The 23,313-nt window shown below is 40.4% G+C and overlaps 1 protein-coding gene and 1 pseudogene across 3 annotated transcripts in view; both read left to right on the plus strand.

Annotated features, from left to right (window-relative positions):
- Positions 1–23,313, plus strand: part of LOC119861924 (glypican-5-like) — a 652,536-nt gene that overhangs the window by 35,743 nt on the left and 593,480 nt on the right. For all 3 annotated transcript variants that reach the window (XM_038417713.2, XM_038417710.2, XM_038417711.2), the window contains exon 2: positions 6,557–6,718. In XM_038417713.2, the coding sequence (XP_038273641.1) occupies positions 6,557–6,718 (162 nt within the window). The remainder of the gene's footprint in view (positions 1–6,556; positions 6,719–23,313) is intronic.
- On the plus strand, positions 12–475 carry LOC119861926 (annotated as a pseudogene).

The raw sequence follows: 23,313 nt of genomic DNA on the forward strand, positions 1-23,313 counted from the left end.
GGGGCTAATATATGGGATGTGTGTGAACAAAGACCATGAAAAAGATGGCCCAGGTCGTCATTGAAAAGTCTACACCCGGCTAGGAATGACTTCCACATGAACAAACGGGCGTGTGAAGAGATTGCCATCATCCCTAGCAAGAAACTTTGCAACAAGATAGCTGGGTATGTCACCCATCTGATGAAGCGTATTCAGAGGGAGCCTGTCAGAGGTATCTCCATCAAACTGCAGGAAGAGGAGAGAGAGAGAGGAGGGATAACTATGTCCCTGAGGTCTCTGCCCTTGACCAGGAGATCACTGAAGTTGACCCAGATACTAGGTAAATGCTGAAGCTGCTGGACTTTGGCAGTTTGTCCAACCTGCAGGTCACGCAGCCCACTGTGGGCATTAACTTCCAAACACCAAGAGGAGCTATCTGAATCCATTGCTGTGCTGTCACATTTCCAATAAACGTGGGAAACCAAAAAAAAAAAAATCTCTCTCCTGTAGCCATCTGGCCTGACCCTGTCATATAGGGTAAGATAAATCACTATATTGCCAGCTCTGTAGCACTCCTATTGTCCCTCTCTCAAGTGCATTTTCAGAATGGTTTTTGTGGATTGTATTGATCAAAGGTCTGCTGGCTACTGCTCAGCTCCTCAGAGCCCCCAGTCTCTGTTGAACAGCCTGACCGTGTACTGCCATGATGCGAGGGTAGCTCAAAGGTTTGTTGAAGGGGAATCTATATACTCAATGAACATGGTCACAGTGAATTTCAAAAATAGCTTTCAACAAATATTTTCTGATAAATGTTTCACATGGCTTTCCTGTGTCAGTGACTGTGCAGTATGCTTGCACCATGGTTGACTGACAGACCGTTTCAGAAGGACATTACAAACCATTGAGCAGCACTGAAAAATCCATGCCGCAAGTGTAGCACAAGGCATGGTCTTTCCCTGTTCCACAGGGGTATATAAGATGGTACAGTAAATATGCAGCAAGTATAGAAGAAGCATATACATCATCTAGAGCGAATTTAATGGGTGCTAGTTACTGAAATGACATAACTGATCAATTTTCTTCCTTTCGTTTACCTCAGTAATTTGAAAAGAGTATCTTTATTTTAGTGACTGTTCACGACGCACTTGGAGAAGATTTTTTTTTTTTAAGGGAAGCGTAGCCATCTCAGCTTTAGGAACAATCATGTGGTTGTGATGTCCTTATCAAACAAAACAGATTGCTGAGTTAGTAAGTCACCTGCCCAGCACCCTTGGCAGCTATGGATCTGAAATCTGATACGTATTCCTGAGCCTGTCTCAGCGGTGTTAATACAGTTTGCCACTTAGTGCTTTCTTTCCCCACCCGTATGCCTTACTGATGGAGACTGTGTTTTGCATTAAGATGTAATGGGATGAATTTATTATCATATTTCCAGCATTATTAAAGTCTTCAGGACAGTGCTAATCAGCTCTAATTAATCTCAGCACCAAGGAATGTAGAGTACAGAAAGCTTATATTAGAGTTCTATAATTGGGCTAAAGGTTCTCCCCCAAGGCTAATACTAAATAAGAGAGAGCTGCCAAGCTTGCTATATGATAACAATACTGACTTAAAAGTATCATTAGGAGACTAAGGATCGTTTTGTTGATCTTTTAATGCTCTGTGTTTTACATCAAGTTCTTAACTTTCCGGGTCTTTGTGCTGTTGCTCTTTAAGAATGCCTTTTATATCCTTTCAGCTCTGAATCAGCAGATCTAATCATCAGCTTTCCGCAGCATTCATCCAGGGTGTTTACTGAGTGAGGAATTCCAGGAGAGCAGCTTCCCTTGGGGCTTCCTACAGCTTTCTTAAAGCTTTCTTAAGGAGACATTAGATTCTTCCAGATAGCTGCTTTGGTTCAAATCCTCTGGCCTTTTGCATGGGCCTGTAAGGTGCAAAACGTACAGAAATGTCATGTTTCAGTTTTACAGGATGGGCATGGAGCTGGCATGAAGGGTTTTAGTTCCCAAACTCCAAACACTGTGAATCTGAGCCCTTCCAGGGCTCGCAGAGCAGGAGTTCAGAACACCTCTTTGCGGAGGGGCTATGGGAGCTAAGGGGAAGAGTCCAGCATCCTGAGTAACAATAGCTTGGGGCTAAGGATATTAGGTACAATTTTCAAAAGATCCTAAGTCCTGTTTTCAAAAGTGACTTAGGTTCCTATGTGACTAAGTCCTATTGACTTTTAGTGAGTCTTAAAGCTTTTCTATACAAACACTTAGTGTGCAGCAAGTAGGGATGTAAATCTACCTCACACTAGCTGGCTGCACACTAACTGCATGGACATTGCTGCATACCATAAAAGATCCTTGACGCTTTTTGATCTACCCCACTTTGAAGTGGGAGGAGATTAAAGCCCACTATGAGATTTTTAATGCACAGTGGCAGGGTCCACATGGATGCTTACTGCGTGGCAGCTAGAGCGGGATAGATTTATACACCAGCTTGCCGCAAGCTAAGTGTTTGTATGGACAAGCCCTCGTGCTCCTAAGTAGTGCTGTGCAGTAAACACTTCTCTTGTCCCCCAAGAATTGTTGAGATTTTATTAAAAAAAATTCTCATCCCAAATGAGTACAAAAAGTCAAAATCTTAAACTTTTTTGCAAATCAATAATTCCCAAAACATTTAAATTCTTGTCAATTGAAATGTTTAATTTCAATAATTTCCAAGCTTTTTGTTTCAATTTCAATTTTTTAATTTTATTTTACCTTTTTAGTATATTCTAGACAATTTCAAAACAGTCATTTCAGACAGAAAAAGCAAAACTTTTCATTTTGAAAATGCAGTAATGAGTTCTTTCAACAGTTTCAAAATCTTTATTTCACATTTTTTTTCAATTTGGGGGAGTCCTCAAAACCAGTTCTTTCCTGGAAATGGTTTTGGTTTCAATGAACCTGCATTTTCTGATGGAAAAACGTTGGAAAATTCCCAGCCAGGTCTACTCCTACATCACTTAGATACTTTGGAAAATGTTACCCACCCCTCATTCCTCAGCCCTGCTTGCATTTGCCTGTGCACTGCTGATTTTCTTGGCATCAGTGTGAAGAATTGGCCCATAGTGCTAAGTTAGTCATGTTGTCCATGAAATATATGTCATCCATGTGCATGGGGGTGGAAAACAGTTGTATTTTCTAAAATGATGGTAGTCGCGCAATGGACTTTGAATTTAAATGAGCAACAAACAAACGTGTATTCCTGCAGACATGCTTCTGTATAGTGTGCACTTTTTGTTTTTCATATTCATATTCATGCACTAATTAGTCTGTAAAAGCCAAACAAGTAGAAATACTAACAAGTATTGCTCTCGTTGGGCCTGATTCTCCAAATGGATCCAGATGCACAGCATCCCACTTGAAATCTGTGCATATGGTTCCTTTTGAAGAATTGGAATTTCGTTATTTGTCAGAGATCAAATGTTAATTACACAGGGTGGGATTTCGAAAAGTGAGTAAATGAATTAGAAACAAAAGTCTTATTGCCTTTTGGCCAACAATGGGTATGTCTATATCGCAAAGAGAAACCTGTGGTGCCAAGTCTCAGACCCTGGGTCAACTGACTTGCGTTGGTGGGGCTCGGACTACAGGGCTAAGTGTAGATGTTCTCACTCAGGCTGGAGCCTTGGCTCTGAAGCCCAGCAAGGGGTAAAGTCTCAGAGCCTGGGCTCCAGCCTGAGTGGGAATTTTTACACTGCTACTTTTAGCCCTGCAGCCCAAGCCAGAATGAATTGACCTCAGCTCTGAGACTTGGTGCCCGAGTTTTTCCTGGCAGGGTTGACATACCCTTAGGCACTTTTTAAAATCCCTATTAACTGTAGTTAGTGACACAAATCTTCTTTTTTTAATCTTTGTTTTTATTCACTTGCTGTACTTTTAAAGTTAAACCGTATTTATATTTCTCAAATAAAGTATGAATTGAAAAGAATGCAGATGTTAAAGATATCTGTCTTAAGGGTATATCTTGCTGCCCACCACCATAGTAGCTAAGTGCCTTCTGTCACAATTTGAGGCCAACTGCATCTGTATTCCCTCTCATGGTCCCTCAAGGGAACCCACGGTAGTTTCTGGCTCCCAGCTGTCACCTCTCTTGGGCAGAAGCCTGCGTCTTGCTCCCTTCAGAGCAGGATTTTAAGGCCGCACAGCTCCCTGAATTTACGCCATGATGGCCCCAGCAAACCTGGCAACCAAAATGCTCATCTGCACTTCGCTTTCTCCCCAGAGGCTGTGACCACTGTATTGCCCACAATTATGAGTTAACGCAAGCACAGTTTTTTTTCTTAAGTGAAAGCATATTTAAAACCTACATATGTGCTAATAAACTTACCAGACGTCACCCTAACTCCAGTCTCAGGCTCTGAGAGGTATCTGGTTTTGAAAACCTACAACTGGGTTTTGCCCCTGGCTACAAGTTCATGACTGTCTCAAAGTCAGAACCAGAACCCAGGCTGGGCAATTTGGCTGTCTCTTTATATAGCTTGAGCCTTTTATCTCCAGCGTAAATCCACAGACAGTCCTTATCATGTAGCTGGAAAATGCTGGGTTTTTGCATAACTAGAATAGAATAGAATATCAGGGTTGGAAGGGACCTCAGGAGATCATCTAGTTCAACCCCCTGCTTAGAGCAGGACCAATCCCCAATTTTTGCCCCAGATCCCTAAATGGCCCCTTCAAGGATTGAACTCCCAACCCTGCGTTTAGTAGGCCAATTCTCAAACCACTGAGCTATCCCACCTCCCATAACTAGATGTGGGGACTTTGCATTCACCTGTCCCTAGGTATACCCCAGGAAATCCACTTCACATGTATTTTCCCCAAAGTCCATTCTTGTCTGGAACATTTTCAATTAGTCCATTGAACTCCCAGCGCTCACTTCACATCTCTCCCCTAGAGAGGTTGCATGCGATCCTGGCCCACAATATTACATAAACTTTACATTTTATCCAACAGAGCCCAAAGGTACTTAATCTTAATTCAACAAAGTCTCCCAAGGATATGCAGGAAATTGCCATATCTATCACACCTTCCAAGTACAATCAATCGCAATAGCCAAGTCCCTGATGGAGTCTCTGGCACTTCTCCCTTTTGAGGTCAAAACTCTGATTGGGATACAGTGGTGCTGGTTTTTTTTTTTTTAATATTTTTATTAATTTCATTTTTTTTGTTAGGGGGTAAGACTAGGAAAGAGGAGTCGCTATTGTGAGTGTCTTTGTTTTTTTTTTTTATTTTTATGGTGGAAAGGTTTTTTTGAAAAAGGAAGATTTTGCAACGTTTCCTAACGTTGGTCACACATAGGATTTGCCTGATCTCCAGAAGCTTTATTTTTACCTTTTTTTTTTTTTTTTTTTTTTTTTTTTGTTAATTCCTAAAACCACTCATTTTAGGCAGTTTTTCTTCTAGGGACTTTCTTAACCTTTTGAATTTACTTAAAAATTGCACACTTGAGAGAGGGAATGTGTCTCTCTTTTTAAAACGTTTTGTGTCTGCACCAGTATTTTCTATTCGTGTTCAGTTACTCCTCTTTTCTCTGTTCTTTCTTGTTTTTCCTCTGGAAAATATATATTTTATGAATCACCAAGATATTTTTATTTATATTCTATCACCGTTCCTTTCATTGACCTTAAAGGCGTTTGCTATCGCTATTAATACAATACATAACCCGTGAATATCCATCATGACTGTATATAGTGCAAATTCCATAATCAGGAATACTGAACTTGCATAAAATACACATAAAAGGATTAAAACAAATTCAGACAGATCTCATCCAGAAGAACCTGTATTTTTATGCAAAATTTAATGAGTCATTTTCTCTGTGGTTGCAAAGCAAAATATGACTTCAGTTCTGTTGCATTGTAAGACAGGGCAGAATTTGGCCCTCAATATTTAAAGTTACATTTGATTTAAATAAAACTCCCCCAAATTATTATTTTATTAGTAAGGAGGCTTCTCAATATAAGGCTGGGAGTAAAAACAGGTGGTTTTATTTGTATTACAGTAGCACCTATGGGCCACATAACTTTTACTCCAGCCTAGCAGAATTTGACACACACATTTCACACTTCTGGGCTGACACTTTGTGTTCTTTGGTTTCCAGCTGAAATGCTGTTCCTTTAAATGTAGTGGGTTTAAGGTATCACTGCTATGATTTAGCTCTTAATATTTTAGTTCAGGTGCTTTTGTGCCTATTGTGTGTGGTGTTCTGGCTTCTTGTGATTTTTAGTGCTTTGTCATGACACTCAGCATCGACCAGTGATGGAACAACTGACAAGCTTTAACAGTGATATGACACAGAATGGGAGCACATGACACTGTGAAGTTATTCAGATCTGGCTGACACTGACATAAAATATAATAAATTAGAGCCCTTAAGTTGCTAACTCAGTTTCAATGTTTCATTTCTTATGGGTTGTGTCTATTATAGGACATCAACCTAGATTGTTAATTTGACTGTAAGAAAAAGCATTTTCTTTTACTTGTATGGTATGTATCTAGAAAGTAGTTTTAATTCTTCTATTTCTGGTTTTGTTTTTGTTTTCCAAAAGAATCGGATTTGCAGATCTGCCAGCACAGAGCACCAACCTGTTGCACTAAAAAGATGGAAGAAAACTACCAGACAGCTGTTCGGAGAGAGAGGACTCAAAACATCCAGGCCTTGAACTTTGAACTGAAATATATGATAGTTGGTCATATCACAGCTTTTCAAGGTAGGAAACACATGAAACTTCATGACCCCATGAAATAAGCATGCTAATGTTGTAGAAGTCATATAATTTCTACTATATAATTGCAGGCAAGCTTTTCTCACTTGTGTTTTTATCATTGCTGCTAAATGTTAAGTCATGGTTTGTGCCTCAGCTTTCTATGGCCTTGATTCAGGAAGACATCCCTCTTCAGGAGAGCACTTGGGCATGTGTTACTTTATGAGCTTGTTTAAATTCTCTACTAACTAGACATGGATTTAAGCAAATGCCTAAATGTTTAACTGAAGTTGGGCCTACCGTCTAGGCTTGAAAAAGACTCAGAGTCGGATTTTCAAAGGCACAAATGGCAGATGGACACTAAGACCTGAAAAAGAGCTCTCTAGCTCAAAGGCTTGTGTCTCTCAAGACATAGGTCCAGTAAAAGATATTACCTCACCCACTTTGTTGCTCTCATATCCTGGAACCTACAGGCTACAACAACACTGCAAACATTTGTACCTATATTCTCCCATTCAATGTCAAGAAACAAAAAGTAGAATAAAATGTTTTTCTTCCTGATCACTGATACAGTTCACAGAGAGAACTTTCATCTGACTAGTGCCTTAAAATGTTTCACAAACTATTGAGTCACTTGAAGCCTGACTCCTTTTTGAAGAGTCATGGCACCCAGTTAAATGTGAGTGCATGGAGGAATAGACATTTGAAAGATTATGTTCTGAGAGGAGTGACAGTTATCTTAATAACAAGTAGAATTGTCTTTCATATGGAGATTGCTATATTTGGGCTGGTGTCTTCTGGTCACAGTATTACTCAGGAAAATCAAATGCTTGTATAGGACTTTATATTGCAAAGTGCTGAACGCTTTGTTGGCAGTCCAGCAAAGAACTTACGCATAGGCTTAACTTTAAACATGTGAGTGGTCCCATTGATTTCTATGGGATTACTTGTGCTTACAAAGCACTCAAATACAGACTTCTTTTTTTTTATCTGGGCCCGAGTGCTCAGCACCTTGCAGGATTAAGCCTTAAAATATGCTAAACTAGACCAGGATTCATTTGATTAATAGAATGTGCATCATCCTATATACTCAGTGTTATCAGCAGATTTGTAGATCTCTTGTCTAGATGCTGCCTTTGGGGGCAAAAAAAGATGATTTAAAATAAATAGAAATTAGTAAATGGCTTAAAGCAGTGTGTTTCAACCTGTGGTCCACAAACTCTGGGGTCAATAGACTATCTAAGATTTCCTAAGGGATCCACACTCCATTCAAAAATTTTTAGGGGTCCTTAAATGAAAAAAGGTTGAAAACCACTGGCTTAAAGTATGACCATAACAAATGCTGAAAGCTTAAAAAGACAGTCAAATTACAAACTAAAAGTTTGCTTTTACTTTTGGATGTTACAAGCTGGAGGGAGGTGAAAGCAGGAGCGGGACAGCATGAGAAACATGGCATTTGCTTTATTTCACAGTTAGTCTTGGAAAATGCTTCAATATTCCACATGGCTTTAAAATTCCGGTAGCAGGGCCCTTTCGAGCAGCCCTGTGGTAAAGCTGGGAAATATGTCGGCATTGTTAAATGCTGGTGAGTGATTCAAGTGATCTTTCAGTATCATTATAGAATAAAGATACGGTCAGAATAGATTAACCTATCAACCCCTTAGGTCAAGCTGGCAGTTTTATTCCTTGATGCCGATGAAGCCTTTGGAGGAAAGTCTTTGGACATTTCAAGTAGCTTAAATTTCCAGTCATTTCTTAGAAATGGGCAAATAGGTTGTTTATTGTAAGTTATGGACTGTTTTCTGTCTAGGTTAGGTGAGAACTTTTGATAATGTGACTTTGCTTTGTTGCACTGAGAGCTTCATGTGTTCTTTAGGCTTTCCTTTGCACAAAACCAAAGTTCCTTTCTTCATGTGACATTCTGTTGCTAAGAGTGGTATGATACAGGACACTTACCAAGAGCGAGATCTTTGTATTGAATTAGTTCAGTCCTTTTTGTCCATTTTGTTTTGCTGCTGTTTTACATTATTATAAAAAGTCATGGCTGCAAACACGTGAATCAACTTAGTCTCAACAAACCTTGTTTTAAAGGGCCTCAGGTCTTCCTTAGGTTTGGTGCTGTAGAAGCAATTATAGCATTTTTCAAAAGTGAGTTGCCACTTCTCCAATTGCTTATTTTTGAGGGTGTCTGCTGTCTGTGAAATTTTCTTTGCCTCCTTGAATGTTTTACAAGATCTTCCCCTTTTAGAGGGCAGCTCGCTAGTAGACCTTGTTGCCTACTCTTGGGAAACATATGCTCAGATGCTTTTATAGACTCCCACAAGACAAAACCATTGTATTACACACACTTTGTGGGTGTGTGATCCTTAAAACTATAATACAGCTTTTTGGATGTGATTTTCAAAAGGGCTCAGTGTTGGCCGAACTCTGCTCCTGTTGGAGTCTGTGGGAGTTGGACTTTAATGTGAGACTAGTTCTGTCAGTGCTGAGCACACATGAGAGTTGGACCCAAAAGGGATGCACTGGGTTAAAATGATAAATGAATTTTTAAAAACCTTCCCTTTTGGGCAATGTTATTTCTCATTTTTCTGTGTGGAGGCCAAATCCCATTTACTTAGATGGGGCCATAATTGGGTTCTAAGAGTATTAGTGGGAAGGCTTGGATATTTGATTAAAGAGGAGATTTTGATGCAAGCAGGGCAATATGAAGAGAGTTCAACTGAATACTCTCTCTGACATGCATGTGAACCCCAAAAGGGTGTGTATATTTTGGACTGAGGAGACTTCATTTTATTTTTATTAAAAAAATAAAAACAGGTATTTGAATTATTCTGCAGTCAAAGCTAAACTAGAACTATTTTTAACAGCTGCCAAAGTTACGCAAAATGATTAGTGTGTAAAACTCAATTAAATGTATTACATCTGTGGACAGACTTGTTATTTTTGGATTAATGCCCAGTTCAGACACATGGACAGCTTTAGCACTACTGCTGAATCCCTTTTTTCTTTAAATTTTGCAATATGAGCAAGCCTGTGCTAGTGCAAACACTTAATAAATCAAACTTTCACATTCTGCAAATGTCTTAGCTTGTGTTTCTGCCTCTCATGTTGTTGCTGTAATACCTGAATGAAATAGGAAAAGGGACCACTTGGCCTTGGCTACAGGTCTGGCAGGCACCTTTCCTAGTAATGTTGGGGATGGATGGATGCTGGTAGGCTGATGTCAGCTAGCCAATTGGATCATGAGAGACACCACCAGCAATTGGATTCTACGGTGATGAAAGAGACAGACACTCTGTCATCTCAATCAGGCCCTGAGTATCTGAGATGATGCAAAATCAAAAAGTCATTGTGTATATGGCATATTGTAAAGGTTTCATGGGAAAATTCTTGGATTTATTATTATTTAACACGTTATACCATGGAAAAGTCTAAAAGCCACAACCACTGTGCAGACATATTGTTAATGATGGTCCCAGCCACAGTCCCTGGCTTATAGTCTAAAAGAGAAGATGTAGAAGGTGGATGGGACAAGCAAATGGGCCAGAAAACAGTGTAACAAATATATAGAATAACTAAAATATAGAATGTTTACAGGTCTTAGTCAGCCGGATATAGTGATCACAGTATGTCAACTTCCTAGCCACTATCAAGTTGTACTTTACCATATGCAGTATGGGAAAGTTCAGACTGTCCCATCCCTCAACCTCACAGTCCAGCAGATCCTCTATCCCCAGCCTGGGATGACCAACTAATCCTTTTTTTACTTTTAAATTGAACAGAATCTAAAATGCAACCTTATCACTAACAAAGCCTTTCATCTTTAATTCATTTTGATAACAGAATATTCTTCCTTGAGCTAAGCATTCCTTTCTTAAAACTTTCTGCTTGCAAGTAAACAGCTGAATTGCTATAGGTTAGAGTGCAACAGGTTAATTTTGCTTGTGGTGATACTACACATTATTTGACACCTTCCCGGCCAGCCACTCCCCACACTCCTCCTGGGGAGTGTTTCAAACAAGAGGACTTGGATTCATTGTTAATGGATTAAAACCATGCGAGTGTGGAGACTGAAAGTTGCTGTCAGAAGAGGTATCAATAGTCTGACAATAAAGCTTTGTTGTGTGCAGACAGCAGAGAGAAACCTGCCCTCCCTCCTCAGTGCCTTTTCAATGGAGCGCTAACAGGTGCTCTGTATGAGGCCACAGAAGGTTGGCTCTGCTCCTGTCATCTTATGGTGAGGCTAATTTGTAGTAATGAGAATCCAACTGCTAGTAATTTATTCATTTGGCTGATGATCTCTGGGGAGAGGCGGGACAATGTACTTTGAAATCTATGCCAATTTTCAGCCCCCAAATTAGCAGGTGTTAAAGCTGCCAGAAAATGCTTTGTAGAAGTTTGACTGTTTCTGACAAATTTGGTTTCTCACTGGTGTATTTCTCTCATATTTTATTTACTTTTCACAACAGACTACAGAAAATAGATGTTCACGAGTGCTGAATAAAACACTGTTGTGTGAACAACAGGATATTGGCCATAAAGCAACGTTTTAATTCTGTGGGTCATAGAATCAAAGCAGCCCTACTACTTAACATTTGGGTCCCCCCCTCCAGATTTTGCATGTTCCCATTAGGATTCAGTTGTTCTATCAGACACAGCTGTAAGGAAAAAAGAAAAGGAGTACTTGTGGCACCTAAAGTATTCCTTTTCTTTTTTGCGAATACAGACTAACACGGCTGCTACTCTGAAACCAGCTGTAAGGAAGGAGCCGTTTGAGTCAACGGATGTAGTTCTTCCCATGGTGCCTGACACACGGGGAATTCACAGCTGGTGCCATTCCCTGACCCTTCGTCCCCTTCACCCTTGAGGTGTCTGGAGGGGCTGTGAGGATGGCTTGCCCTGAACAAGGTAGAGAAATGCAAGATGGAGCGATTCCCTGTTACTATTGTATTGTTAATAATAAGAGTGCCTAGATTCCACACTGAGATTGTATGCATATTAAGGGACAGTCCCTCCCCCGCCCCCAATTGTGTGATCTAAACAGGCAATAAGTGGGAGGGAAAATGGAGGCACAGATAGGTGGAGTGACAGGCAGAGCCAGGCACAGACCTAAGGACTCCTCACTCGCAGGCTAGCGATCTGCCTGCTAGACCACTCTACCTCCCACTTTATGCCCCCACTACAAAAGCCAGGTCTAGTCTGGCTTTTTCTCAGTGCAGACAGTAAAATGACTGACAGTGCAGTAATCAACGGGCACTGGATCTTCATGTCACTGGCATCCCTGCCTGCATGACAGCTGGCGTCCTAAGAAAGAAGTAATGTAACTAGCCAGCACCGCCAGCCTCTTGGCTGGCCTATGAAATGAGCATTCTGCATACGAGTTTGCTGAGTCACAGGGATGCTGACACATATCTTATTGAACTTGGAAATATTCGCTTGAAATGTGGGCGACTGGTTAGCAAAGCTGACATGCAATGAAATTTACAAAACAAAAAAAGACTTGGCTGCAGAAATACATTCTGGTTTGTAGTTAATTACTATATGAAATGTAGGCACAGTGTGGTGAATGGATGGCTTCCAAAATCAATGAGCTATTTAAAAAAAAATCCTGCCTGTGGTTTCCATTATTTACTGCTGAATAATAGAGAAGTAGGAGTCTTGTTTTTAAATAGGTTTTTTGTAATCTCATAATACTTGGTCTTTTATTCGGACAAACTGTTACACACCCCTTTCCACATGCATGACCCTGCTAAGTAGAGTCCTGTACTCTACTGAGCTGAAAGTTAGCATGTATAATGTTGTTTTGGCTTGTTGAACAAAGGACTCCCTACAGAGAGAGACCAGGGAGAGGCTCCATTGGAGTGTTTCTCTTCCCCTTCTGTATATGGTTCAGTCCCATTCGAATGGGCCAAATGATCTCTGTTTGTAGCTGTGAAAGTTCTGATTTCAAAAAAATATATTTGTTTAAAAGGAAGATTGGAATATCCCTTTTAGCCGTGGCATCTTATGCATGATGAGCATACAGTCTTTTGTCTTCTGTTGGTTTTGTGTTGTGTTCATGTTTACCAGTTGGGATGGCACTATATATTCACAGGTATAAGATACATTTACTTACATCAAGCTCCATCGTATTGCCACTGCTGTCTGTTTTATTATTAATAATAACAGCACCTAGCTCTTTATAGCACTTTTAATTCATAGCTCTCCCTTGACAAATATTAGTATAATTTCCCCATTTTACAGATGGGGAGATGGGGAAACTGAGAGATGAAGTAACTTGCCCAAGGTCACCCAGAAGGCCAGTAGCAGAGCCAAGAATAGATTCTAGGTCTCCTGAGTCCCAGTCTTGTCCATCATGAGAGGCAGTGTAGACCAATGGATTAGACGCTGGCTTGGGATTCTGAATGAAGAATCATCTTCGTTGAAGTTATTCATCTTCAGCGTTATGTCTGTACCCCTCCTTTCTTCTTTTCCTCCATTGGCTCCCTCTCACTCTGTGCATCAAGAAACAGACAGAGAATACATAAGCATTATGAACTTCCCATTACTGCTTCATTAACACTTTCAAGTTAGTCTACATATGGAGAGTAAAAGTTCAAACTTCTTTCTGATCAGTGTCCTTTTCTCAGCAACATATTGAATTATACTTTGCAGTGTCTAATATTCCCTGAAGTTCTAACCTTTTTATCTTCTGAACATAAAAAATTAAAAAAATCTTTGAGCTGTGCCAGGGAGCATGAATAAATATTAGCATCACATTGTGAACGAATGATTATTGAGCTTGCCCTGCAGTGTGCATCTTATGTATACTTGACCTCCAAACTCTTCAAATGGAATGAGGTATTTGTTTGGCTGTGGAATGCAATAGGATTATTTTCTTGGAGCCTATGCAATACAGTACCTTGTCAGAAGTTGTATATGACTCTTTCTGAGTTTTTAAATTTAAACTGACAGATTTTCATATAAAAACAATTGCAAGTTCTGATGCCATAGAAGAAAAAGTGTGGCTTGTCTAGTCTGTGTTGCCTATTTTACAAAGGATGTTGTGTCAGTATGATAATTTACTAGACACACAAGAATACAAGGAAAGTATTTTAAACATTGCATCCAGCACTACTGAATGTAGTGATATAAATCTTCAAATACTGGAGGGGGACGGGAAGGGGGAAATCAACAAAACTATAGTCCAGTACAGAGCAATAACATGTATTTGGAAGGCTTATATGTAGTCCAAACTGGAAGAATTTAATATTTTGTATGGTTTGGACAGTATTTTTTATTTATTTAAAAAAATAATAAATTAATATTACAAGTTGACACTCAGCCAGTCAGGTTATGTGTTGATAGTCCAGATCCAGAGAGCAGTGGTATTTCCAGAGCTCTCCTACAGTGGCTGGTAGAAATTTTATGTTTTGGATAAAACAAATGAGCCTGGCTTTCCAACAAGGCATGCTTCTCCTGCAGTTTGGCCACTCACTTTCTACATGATTCAGCACAAGACTCCCTACATATTTTAGCATGCAGTAAGGCTATCCTAACTAGGGTGACCAGATAGCAAGTGTGAAAAATTGGGACGAGGGTGTGGGGTAATAGGAACCTATATAAGAAAAAGCCCCAAATATCGGGACTGTCCTTATAAAATCGGGACATCTGGTCACCCTAATCGTAAATGTGGCTAGAAGATCACTTGTATTGATGAGTTCCTGATCTTCTTTTGTGAATATGAAATTGAAACAAATTTTGGGAAATCCATGAGCACATACGTAAAATGGAGGGAGGGCAGAGATCCTCAACTGATGTAAATTATCATAGCTCCACTGACCTTTACTTATACTAGTTCTGAATTAGGCCCAACAAGCAGGACAAATGCCTGTATTAGTCATAGCTGCTTCTTTTTGCTTTTCTAATTTATTTTCCCCAGGCTTCTAGCAGCTGGAAATCAGGTTCTCTTTTTAATTTGTTTTCTAATTTTATGACTTTTTTTAAACCTTTTTTTCCCTGAAGTTGTTGCCAGTCTGAAGAAGTTTTCTAGAATCTATCTAACAAATTCTACTTAATTTAAAAAACCCAGTAAACACCACCAAGTCTTCTCTTTTCTAATATGAACAATGACAGCTTTCCTAATAGTTCATGTCCGAGTGGGATCGAATGTATCACATTATCATCATCACACTGTCTCTTACTATGAAAAAGTTCCTCTTGAGTCAACTGTAAACATAAAAAGGCAGTGCACGCAACTAGCAGCTTACATCACAAAATGTATAGGATGATTAATTTGTAGAAATGGAACATTATAAAACTGCATGAAAAGTGATATTTTGAGTTAAACCAAGGAATATTCATAAAATCAAGTTTTTCATGTGATGCCTCAAAATAGTCTTTCACAGTAATATGTGCTTGGAAAGAAAGTATCTTGGTCAGTGAATAACTGTCAGGAGACCTGTGTTCTGTGTCTGACTCTATACCCCTGAGTTGCTGTGTGACCTTAGGCAAGAGCCTTTACCTTTCTGCCTCCATTTCCCCATCTGGACAATGGGGATAAAGACACCCCAATGCTTTGAGCTCTGTGGAGGAAAAACACAACACGACAGTTAAATATTATCAAGATGTCTCTTGGAACTTAAAGATCTAGATAGAGCAGGCGAGTAAGGATGTGCAATAAGGAAAGCATGATGACATCTTGTCGATGTGTAACCATCAGCTCAAGCTCACCATGGCTAAGACAGAGTTCTTAAGTTTTCACTCTACACCCTCCCCCAGCTCCTTTTTTATCACTATGGACAATACCACCATCTTGGCCTGATGCTCAGCTCAGTAACCTGAGAGACTTCTTTGACTCTGAACTCTCTCTAGGTCCTCAAATCCAGATTATGTCCAAATATTTCTGTTCTTTAATCATTGCATGTCTAAGACGTGACCTTTCCTAACCATTCACACAGCTAAAACTCTCGTCCAGGCTCTCACCTTTTGTCTTGATTTCTGCAACATCCTTTTCTCTGCCCATAACAGATGCAGTCTTGGCCATCTCATATCCCTTCAGAACGGTGCTGCAAAGATCATTTCACTAGCCTGTTGTTTTCACCATGTCATCCATCTCTCGGAATCTTTGCACTGGCTCCCACTTCTCTATCGAACATAAGCTGTTTGTCTTCATCAGTTTGGCCATGATGATGCCACCCTCCATTGCCCACTGGTTAAATTTTCAAACAAGCACTTTTGTGTTTTCTCCTATTCTGCCTCTCACATTTGGGAGGCGCGCCCCATAAACACCTGGAAAGCTACCTCATTGTCATCCTTCAGATCCCTCTTGTAACTCTCATCTGCCTTGATGCCTACAAAACACTTGATAATGGTTTTGGTGCAAGTGTAGGGTGACCAGATGTTCCAATTTTTATAGGGACGGTCAAGATATTAGGGGCTTTGCCTTATAAAGGCGCCTATTACACCCCACCCCATTCTGATTTTTCACACTTGCTATCTGATCACCCTATATGGGTGTGCTGACACCAGTGCTGGTCATGCTGACCAATCTCATTGTTTCCTTGTACTCCCCTTTTCTATCTGCCCATTGTTTTGTATTACACTTGGATTGTAAAAAGAAAAGGAGTACCGGTGGCACCTTAGAGACTAACAAATTTATTAGAGCATAAGCTTTCGTGAGCTACAGCTCACTTCATCGGATACTCTGTAGTGCAGGGACCGTCTTTTTGTTCAGTGTTTGTACAGCACCTAGCAGAATGGGGTCCTGGCCCATGACTATCCTAGTTGTTATGGTAATACTAATACTAGTAATAATAATTGTTCTTAGCCTTGGTATTTGTCTTCTGAGTTTTGTGGGGTTTTCTAGGAAAGAGCTATTTTTTTCCTTTGGCATTTTGTTATGTTGACTGTGTGATTAAGATATATATATATATAGATATATAGATATATTTTAAAAATTGAAAAATCAAGAGGGGTAAAGGGAGGAAAAGGTATCCTAAAAATTCAGCTGATCTTCAGATAAGCATTCAAAATAGAGGCCTCAGATGAAAAACTGTACAAAAACCTAATGGGAACACTTAATCCTAGTTCTCGATTATAAATCACTGTCTTGCAAACCAGGTCCACTGACATAAATCATGTCCAAAGAAGTCATTACATGATCAGTAAAACTGGTAAATGACAGCATTGCAAACATAATTTATTTCCTTTTAAATGTAGAGAAGACCCTTGTATCAGGTCTTATAATTAATTACATTGAAATAGGCTTATCTCAGCCAATCAGAGTACAGGGATGCTGTAGCAGTACTAGTGGATAATAGTACAGTGAGTCCTCTGTTACACAGTTTCATGAATCCTGTGTGCAAGTCTGCTTTGTGTCATCACTATGTGGTTATTTTTCAACTGTATGGTTTGCAGAACCCTGTACTTTGGATGACTGACAACCATTGTAAGCCAAGCAGAATCCAGGGATTTACATAATAATTGCACTGCTATTTCTTAATAGCAGTGATATAAATATGAAAATATTTCTCCTCTGATTACTAAAAATGTACTGGTTGGACTCCTATACTGAAAGAGATTTGATTTTTATAACATCTATGCATATAGGTAGGCTTCTTTTAAATATTCTAAATATAAGTATTTAGAAAGTACTCATTTAGGATCAGGAAACTTAATAGAGGATTTGGTGACCTTGATTTTTTAAAATTACATGTCAAAAGGTAAAAGCTAATTACATTACAAACTAATTTTGGTTTAAAGCCAAAACAAATAAGAAAAGATCAATTTAACCCATGTAGCCATCTGATTGTTGTTGGGCTTCCTTAGTCTGTCTGCCTGACTACATATGTTGGTTCTCATCTGATACCTAGGTTGTAAGCAATTTGGTACAGGGACACTCTTCATTATCTACTTATCCAGTGCTTAACAAAATGGGGATGGCAGTGGGACCTTTGCATGCTACTGCAGTACAACTAATATGTGATGCAATGTGTCATTTATTTGTTTATTTTAAATGTTCGGGTTTCCCTATTTCAGCCACCTATCGTCACAATTACCATCTTGATTCATATTACTATGGGAAAACAGGAAAGAGTTAAGACTTGAAATCTGCTGAGTGCTAGATTTGCAGAACAATTTAATGGGGATCTATTGATCGGTGTGTGTGCCAATATTTTTAATGTAACTGGCTTTAAATGACTGCAATGCATTTCTTCAACACCATGAAAGTGCCTTGGCTGGCCATTGCCTCCTCCCCAGTGTATAAATGTGGAATGGAGGATTAAGTCGATAGATAATTGATGGATAAGTCCCAAAAGAAGGGAAGCACAAAGATAAATGAGCAAACTGTCTATTCATAAAAAGAAAATGTAGAAAATCTACAAAGAGCAGAGCAAGCAAATAAAATTGAGGGCTTGTCTACGTGGGGAAATTGATTGGAATAGCTATTGCGAAGTAGGATAATCTGGAACAGTTCCCTGATTGGACATTCTATTCTGGAATAATTAATGCACTTTCAAAGCAAGTCAATTATTCTGGAATAAAATTTCTTCTAGAATAGTGTTGCTACATGGGAAGATAGTCTGGTCACTTTCCTCTTGTAGACCAGGCCTAAAACCTGAGGACTTCACTGGGATATTAGCAAGTGCTTGCTGAATTGGGGCCTTGGCAAACAAAGATATTGTTCCTGAATGCTTTTATGAGTACGTTAATAATGTAGTCTAGTTTGCAATTGGCCTAATCAAAGTTTGTGTTCTGGCTGAAGACCTTAGACCTGGCAGGGTTTTAATAGACTCCAATTTTGATAATTGAAAAAATCTCCTCCATGCCAAAGGTAGATAATTCATCCCAATAATGGAAACTGGGGGCAAAAATTTAAAAACAGGGCTTTAGGCAGCTGCCAAAGACAACCTGCAATATATGACTAATATTTTAATGATGATTCAGGATTAAATTATACATCCCCTTCCCTACCTCCTAAAGAATGATGATTAATTGGTAACTTGGTTTTTTTTGTTTTATTAGTCTGTTATGAAATTGAAAACTGATTAAGCAAGCCCTTATGCTCCTTTTAGATGCACAATTTAACATGTCCTTTGAGGAAGAATATATGTTATCGTTATGTATTATTACTGTTGGGCAATTCAATAAAAGTAGCCATTGGAGGTAATCAACTAAAGATGAAAGGGTTGGTTTGTAGCCAATTCTCACTTACTTTCATTGTCACATTTTTATGCTTTTAAAAGAAAGTGCGTAAGTGAGACTGACAAGGTTAAGAAAGCAGATATCTGAAAGTGAATGTGTTCTGCAGATAACAATAGCGGCAAATCTTAGCCCTATGGCTCGGTAATAACAATGTTCCATTTCAGCTTGCGGCGTTATATCACCTGCCCACTGCAGAGTGTAGATGAATGACTTGTAAAAGAATAAAAACAACTTTTCAGGATAAAATGGCATTAGGAAGTATTTTTTCATCATACAGAATGTGTTCCAGGAGGGAAATGCCCAGTGGTGGTTTAGATACTTCTAAATCCTTTTAGAGGAAGAGTTTATTATTTTGTCATTCCTGCTCTTAAAAACAGATAAGCAACAAATGAATCCTTTCTAGGATGTTTTTGTACTTTTAAAATTTTTTTTATAGGTTTTAATGATTGGAAATATTGAGAGCATGTTCTCGGAGGATAGATTTTTTTTTTTATTTGTTTGAAAAAACTGTTTTAAATTACAAATTGTTAACATAAACGGTTATTTATTTATTATGTTACCCCTTGTTATGGGACCCCCATCACGGTAGGCACTGTACACAAATGGAATAAAAAGACAGACAGCTGCAGCGGCACAGGAGCTAGCAAACAGAGCTCTAAACAGGGGAGTTTGAGTGGGAGTTCTGTTGGAGGAGAAGGTAGTTGTACTTGGTTTTGTATTTTTAGTATTTGTATTTGTGTGTGTGTAGGGGTTTTGTGCTGGGAGAGCAGCTGAGCCTGATTAGGGGGTGGGGCTTTGTGCTGAGAGAAGGTAGTTGTACTTGGTTTTGTATTTTTAGTATTTGTATTTGTGTGTGTGTAGGGGTTTTGTGCTGGGAGAGCAGCTGAGCCCTGCCTAGGGGGTGGGGCTTCTGACTAGGGGCCCTATAAAGGTAGCCAGCCAGTCAGGCAGCGGCACAGACAGCTGCAGCGGCACAGGAGCTAGCAAACAGAGCTCTAAACAGGGGAGTTTGAGTGGGAGTTTGTATTGTGGTGCTTGTTTGGAGTTTGCTTTTGCTGGGGGGTGGGGTGGTCTTTTTGGTGTGGCTTGTGTTTCCCAGATTAACAGGATTTAGGTGGGAAGGTGATGACAGATACGGAGGCAGCTGTAGGAGTGACTCCTGTAGTGGAAGACGCATTGAGGATGACGGGATGTGGAAGCTGTGGTATGTACATGATCCTGGAGGGGGGACCTGGTAAGAGTTTTTTCTGCATGAAATGCCGTCTGATAGAGCTGATGGAGGAAAAGATCCGAGGTTTGGAGAAGCAGGTGGAAAGTCTGGTTGAGTTTAGGAAGGGGTTTGAGCAGATGATGGAGCAAAGATATGAGGTATCTGAAGGGAAAAGCTCAGACTCGCAGATGGAAGCAGGGCTGGGGAATTTTGAGGGGAGACTGGGTGAGGAAAGTGGTCAGTGGAAACATGTGACTCAAAGAACCAGGCAGAGGAAAAGACGGGCTAGTGAAGGAGAAATAGAGCTTAGGAACAGGTTTGCAGAGTTGGAAAATGAAGAAGGGGCTCAGCAGGTAGTCGCTGAAGGTGGAAGGGTAAGGAAGAAGAGAAGAGAGGCTAGCCCTATAGAAAAAGGGGAAGAGTCATAGAATCATAGAATATCAGGGTTGGAAGGGACCCCAGAAGGTCATCTAGTCCAACCCCCTGCTCAAAGCAGGACCAAGTCCCAGTTAAATCATCCTAGCCAGGGCTTTGTCAAGCCTGACCTTAAAAACCTCTAAGGAAGGAGATTCTACCACCTCCCTAGGTAACGCATTCCAGTGTTTCACCACCCTCTTAGTGAAAAAGTTTTTCCTAATATCCAATCTAAACCTCCCCCATTGCAACTTGAGACCATTACTCCTCGTTCTGTCATCTGCTACCATTGAGAACAGTCTAGAGCCATCCTCTTTGAAACCCCCTTTCAGGTAGTTGAAAGCAGCTATCAAATCCCCCCTCATTCTTCTCTTCTGCAGACTAAACAATCCCAGCTCCCTCAGTCTCTCCTCATAAGTCATGTGCTCTAGACCCCTAATCATTTTTGTTGCCCTTCGCTGTACTCTTTCCAATTTATCCACATCCTTCTTGTAGTGTGGGGCCCAAAACTGGACACAGTACTCCAGATGAGGCCTCACCAGTGTCGAATAGAGGGGAACGATCACGTCCCTCGATCTGCTCGCTATGCCCCTACTTATACATCCCAAAATGCCATTGGCCTTCTTGGCAACAAGGGCACACTGCTGACTCATATCCAGCTTCTCGTCCACTGTCACCCCTAGGTCCTTTTCCGCAGAACTGCTGCCGAGCCATTCGGTCCCTAGTCTGTAGCGGTGCATTGGATTCTTCCATCCTAAGTGCAGGACCCTGCACTTATCCTTATTGAACCTCATTAGATTTCTTTTGGCCCAATCCTCCAATTTGTCTAGGTCCTTCTGTATCCTATCCCTCCCCTCCAGCGTATCTACCACTCCTCCCAGTTTAGTATCATCCGCAAATTTGCTGAGAGTGCAATCCACACCATCCTCCAGATCATTTATGAAGATATTGAACAAAACGGGCCCCAGGACCGACCCCTGGGGCACTCCACTTGACACCGGCTGCCAACTAGACATGGAGCCATTGATCACTACCCGTTGAGCCCGACAATCTAGCCAGCTTTCTACCCACCTTATAGTGCATTCATCCGGCCCATACTTCCTTAACTTGCTGACAAGAATGCTGTGGGAGACCGTGTCAAAAGCTTTGCTAAAGTCAAGAAACAATACATCCACTGCTTTCCCTTCATCCACAGAACCAGTAATCTCATAGTAGTCAAGGGAGACTACACCAAATATGAGCCACAGGAGGATACAGGATGGGTTGAAGAGGATTGTAAGGGAAAATAGGAATGGAAAGAACTTGCAGCCAGAGGGAACAGGGGAGAGACTGGAGAATAGCACTGTCACCAGGAAAAGGCAGGTCTATGTGATCGGGGACTCTTTATTGAGAAGAATAGACAGGCCTGTAACTAGAGCTGATCCAGAGAATAGAAGGGTGTGCTGTCTTCCGGGTGCTAAGATACGGGATGTAGACCTGAGGTTGAAAAGGATCCTCAAGGGAGCGGGAAAGAATCCCCTAATTATCCTTCATGTGGGAACAAATGATACAGCCAGATTCTCGCTGGAAAGTATCAAGGGAGACTATGCTAGGCTGGGGAAGACACTTAAGGAAATTGAGGCTCAGGTGATCTTTAGCGGGATCCTTCCTGTTCCTAGAGAAGGGCAACAGAGGTCTGACAAGATTATGACTGTCAACAGATGGCTTAGGCAGTGGTGCTATAAGGAGGGCTTTGGGATATATGGCCACTGGGAGGCATTCACGGACAGAGGTCAGTTCTCTCGGGATGGACTTCATCTGAGTAGGGAAGGAAATAGACTTCTAGGATCGAGGCTGGCACAACTGATAAAGAGAGCTTTAAACTAGGAATTGGGGGGAGATGGATGGGAGATGTCCAGAAAATCTCCACGCCAGATTTTAGCATTGAGAGGGAAGAAGACGAAGTAAGAAAGGATACAGCCATGGGTAGGAGAATGTATATAAGGAGCGAGGGCGGTGTGGATACTAGTCTAATAGGTTATACTGGCTGTAGAATGACTGTGCCTAATAGGGTACAAAATGTGAGCGAGTCCAAACAGCAAAATTAAGATGTTTGTACACCAATGCGAGGAGTCTAGGTAACAAAATGGAGGAACTAGAGCTACTGGTGCAGGAAGTGAAACCAGATATTATAGGGATAACAGAAACATGGTGGAATAGTAGTCATGACTGGACTACAGGTATTGAAGGGTATGTGCTGTTTAGGAAAGACAGAAACAAAGGTAAAGGGGGTGGAGTAGCATTGTATATCAACGATGAGTTAGAATGTAAAGAAATAAGAAGCAATGCAATGGATAAGACAGAGTCCGTCTGGGCAAAAATTACATTGGGGAAGAAAACTAGTAAAGCCTCTCCTACGATAGTGCTTGGGGTGTGCTATAGACCTCCGGGATCTAATTTGGATATGGATAGAGCCCTTTTTAATGTCTTTAATCAAGTAAATACTAATGGAAACTGCGTGATCATGGGAGACTTTAACTTCCCAGATATAGACTGGAGGACCAGTGCTAGTAATAATAATAGGGCTCAGATTTTCCTAGATGCGATAGCTGATGGATTCCTTCATCAAGTAGTTGCTGAACCGACTAGAGGGGATTCCATTTTAGATTTAATTTTGGTGAGTAGCGAGGACCTCATAGAAGAAATGGTTGTAGGGGACAATCTTGGCTCAAGTGATCATGAGCTAATTCAGTTCAAACTAAATGGAAGGATTAACAAAAATAAATCTGCAACTAGGGTTTTTGATTTCAAA

This window comes from Dermochelys coriacea, chromosome 9 (genome assembly GCF_009764565.3).
Source record: "Dermochelys coriacea isolate rDerCor1 chromosome 9, rDerCor1.pri.v4, whole genome shotgun sequence".
NCBI classification, from domain to species: Eukaryota; Metazoa; Chordata; order Testudines; family Dermochelyidae; genus Dermochelys; species Dermochelys coriacea.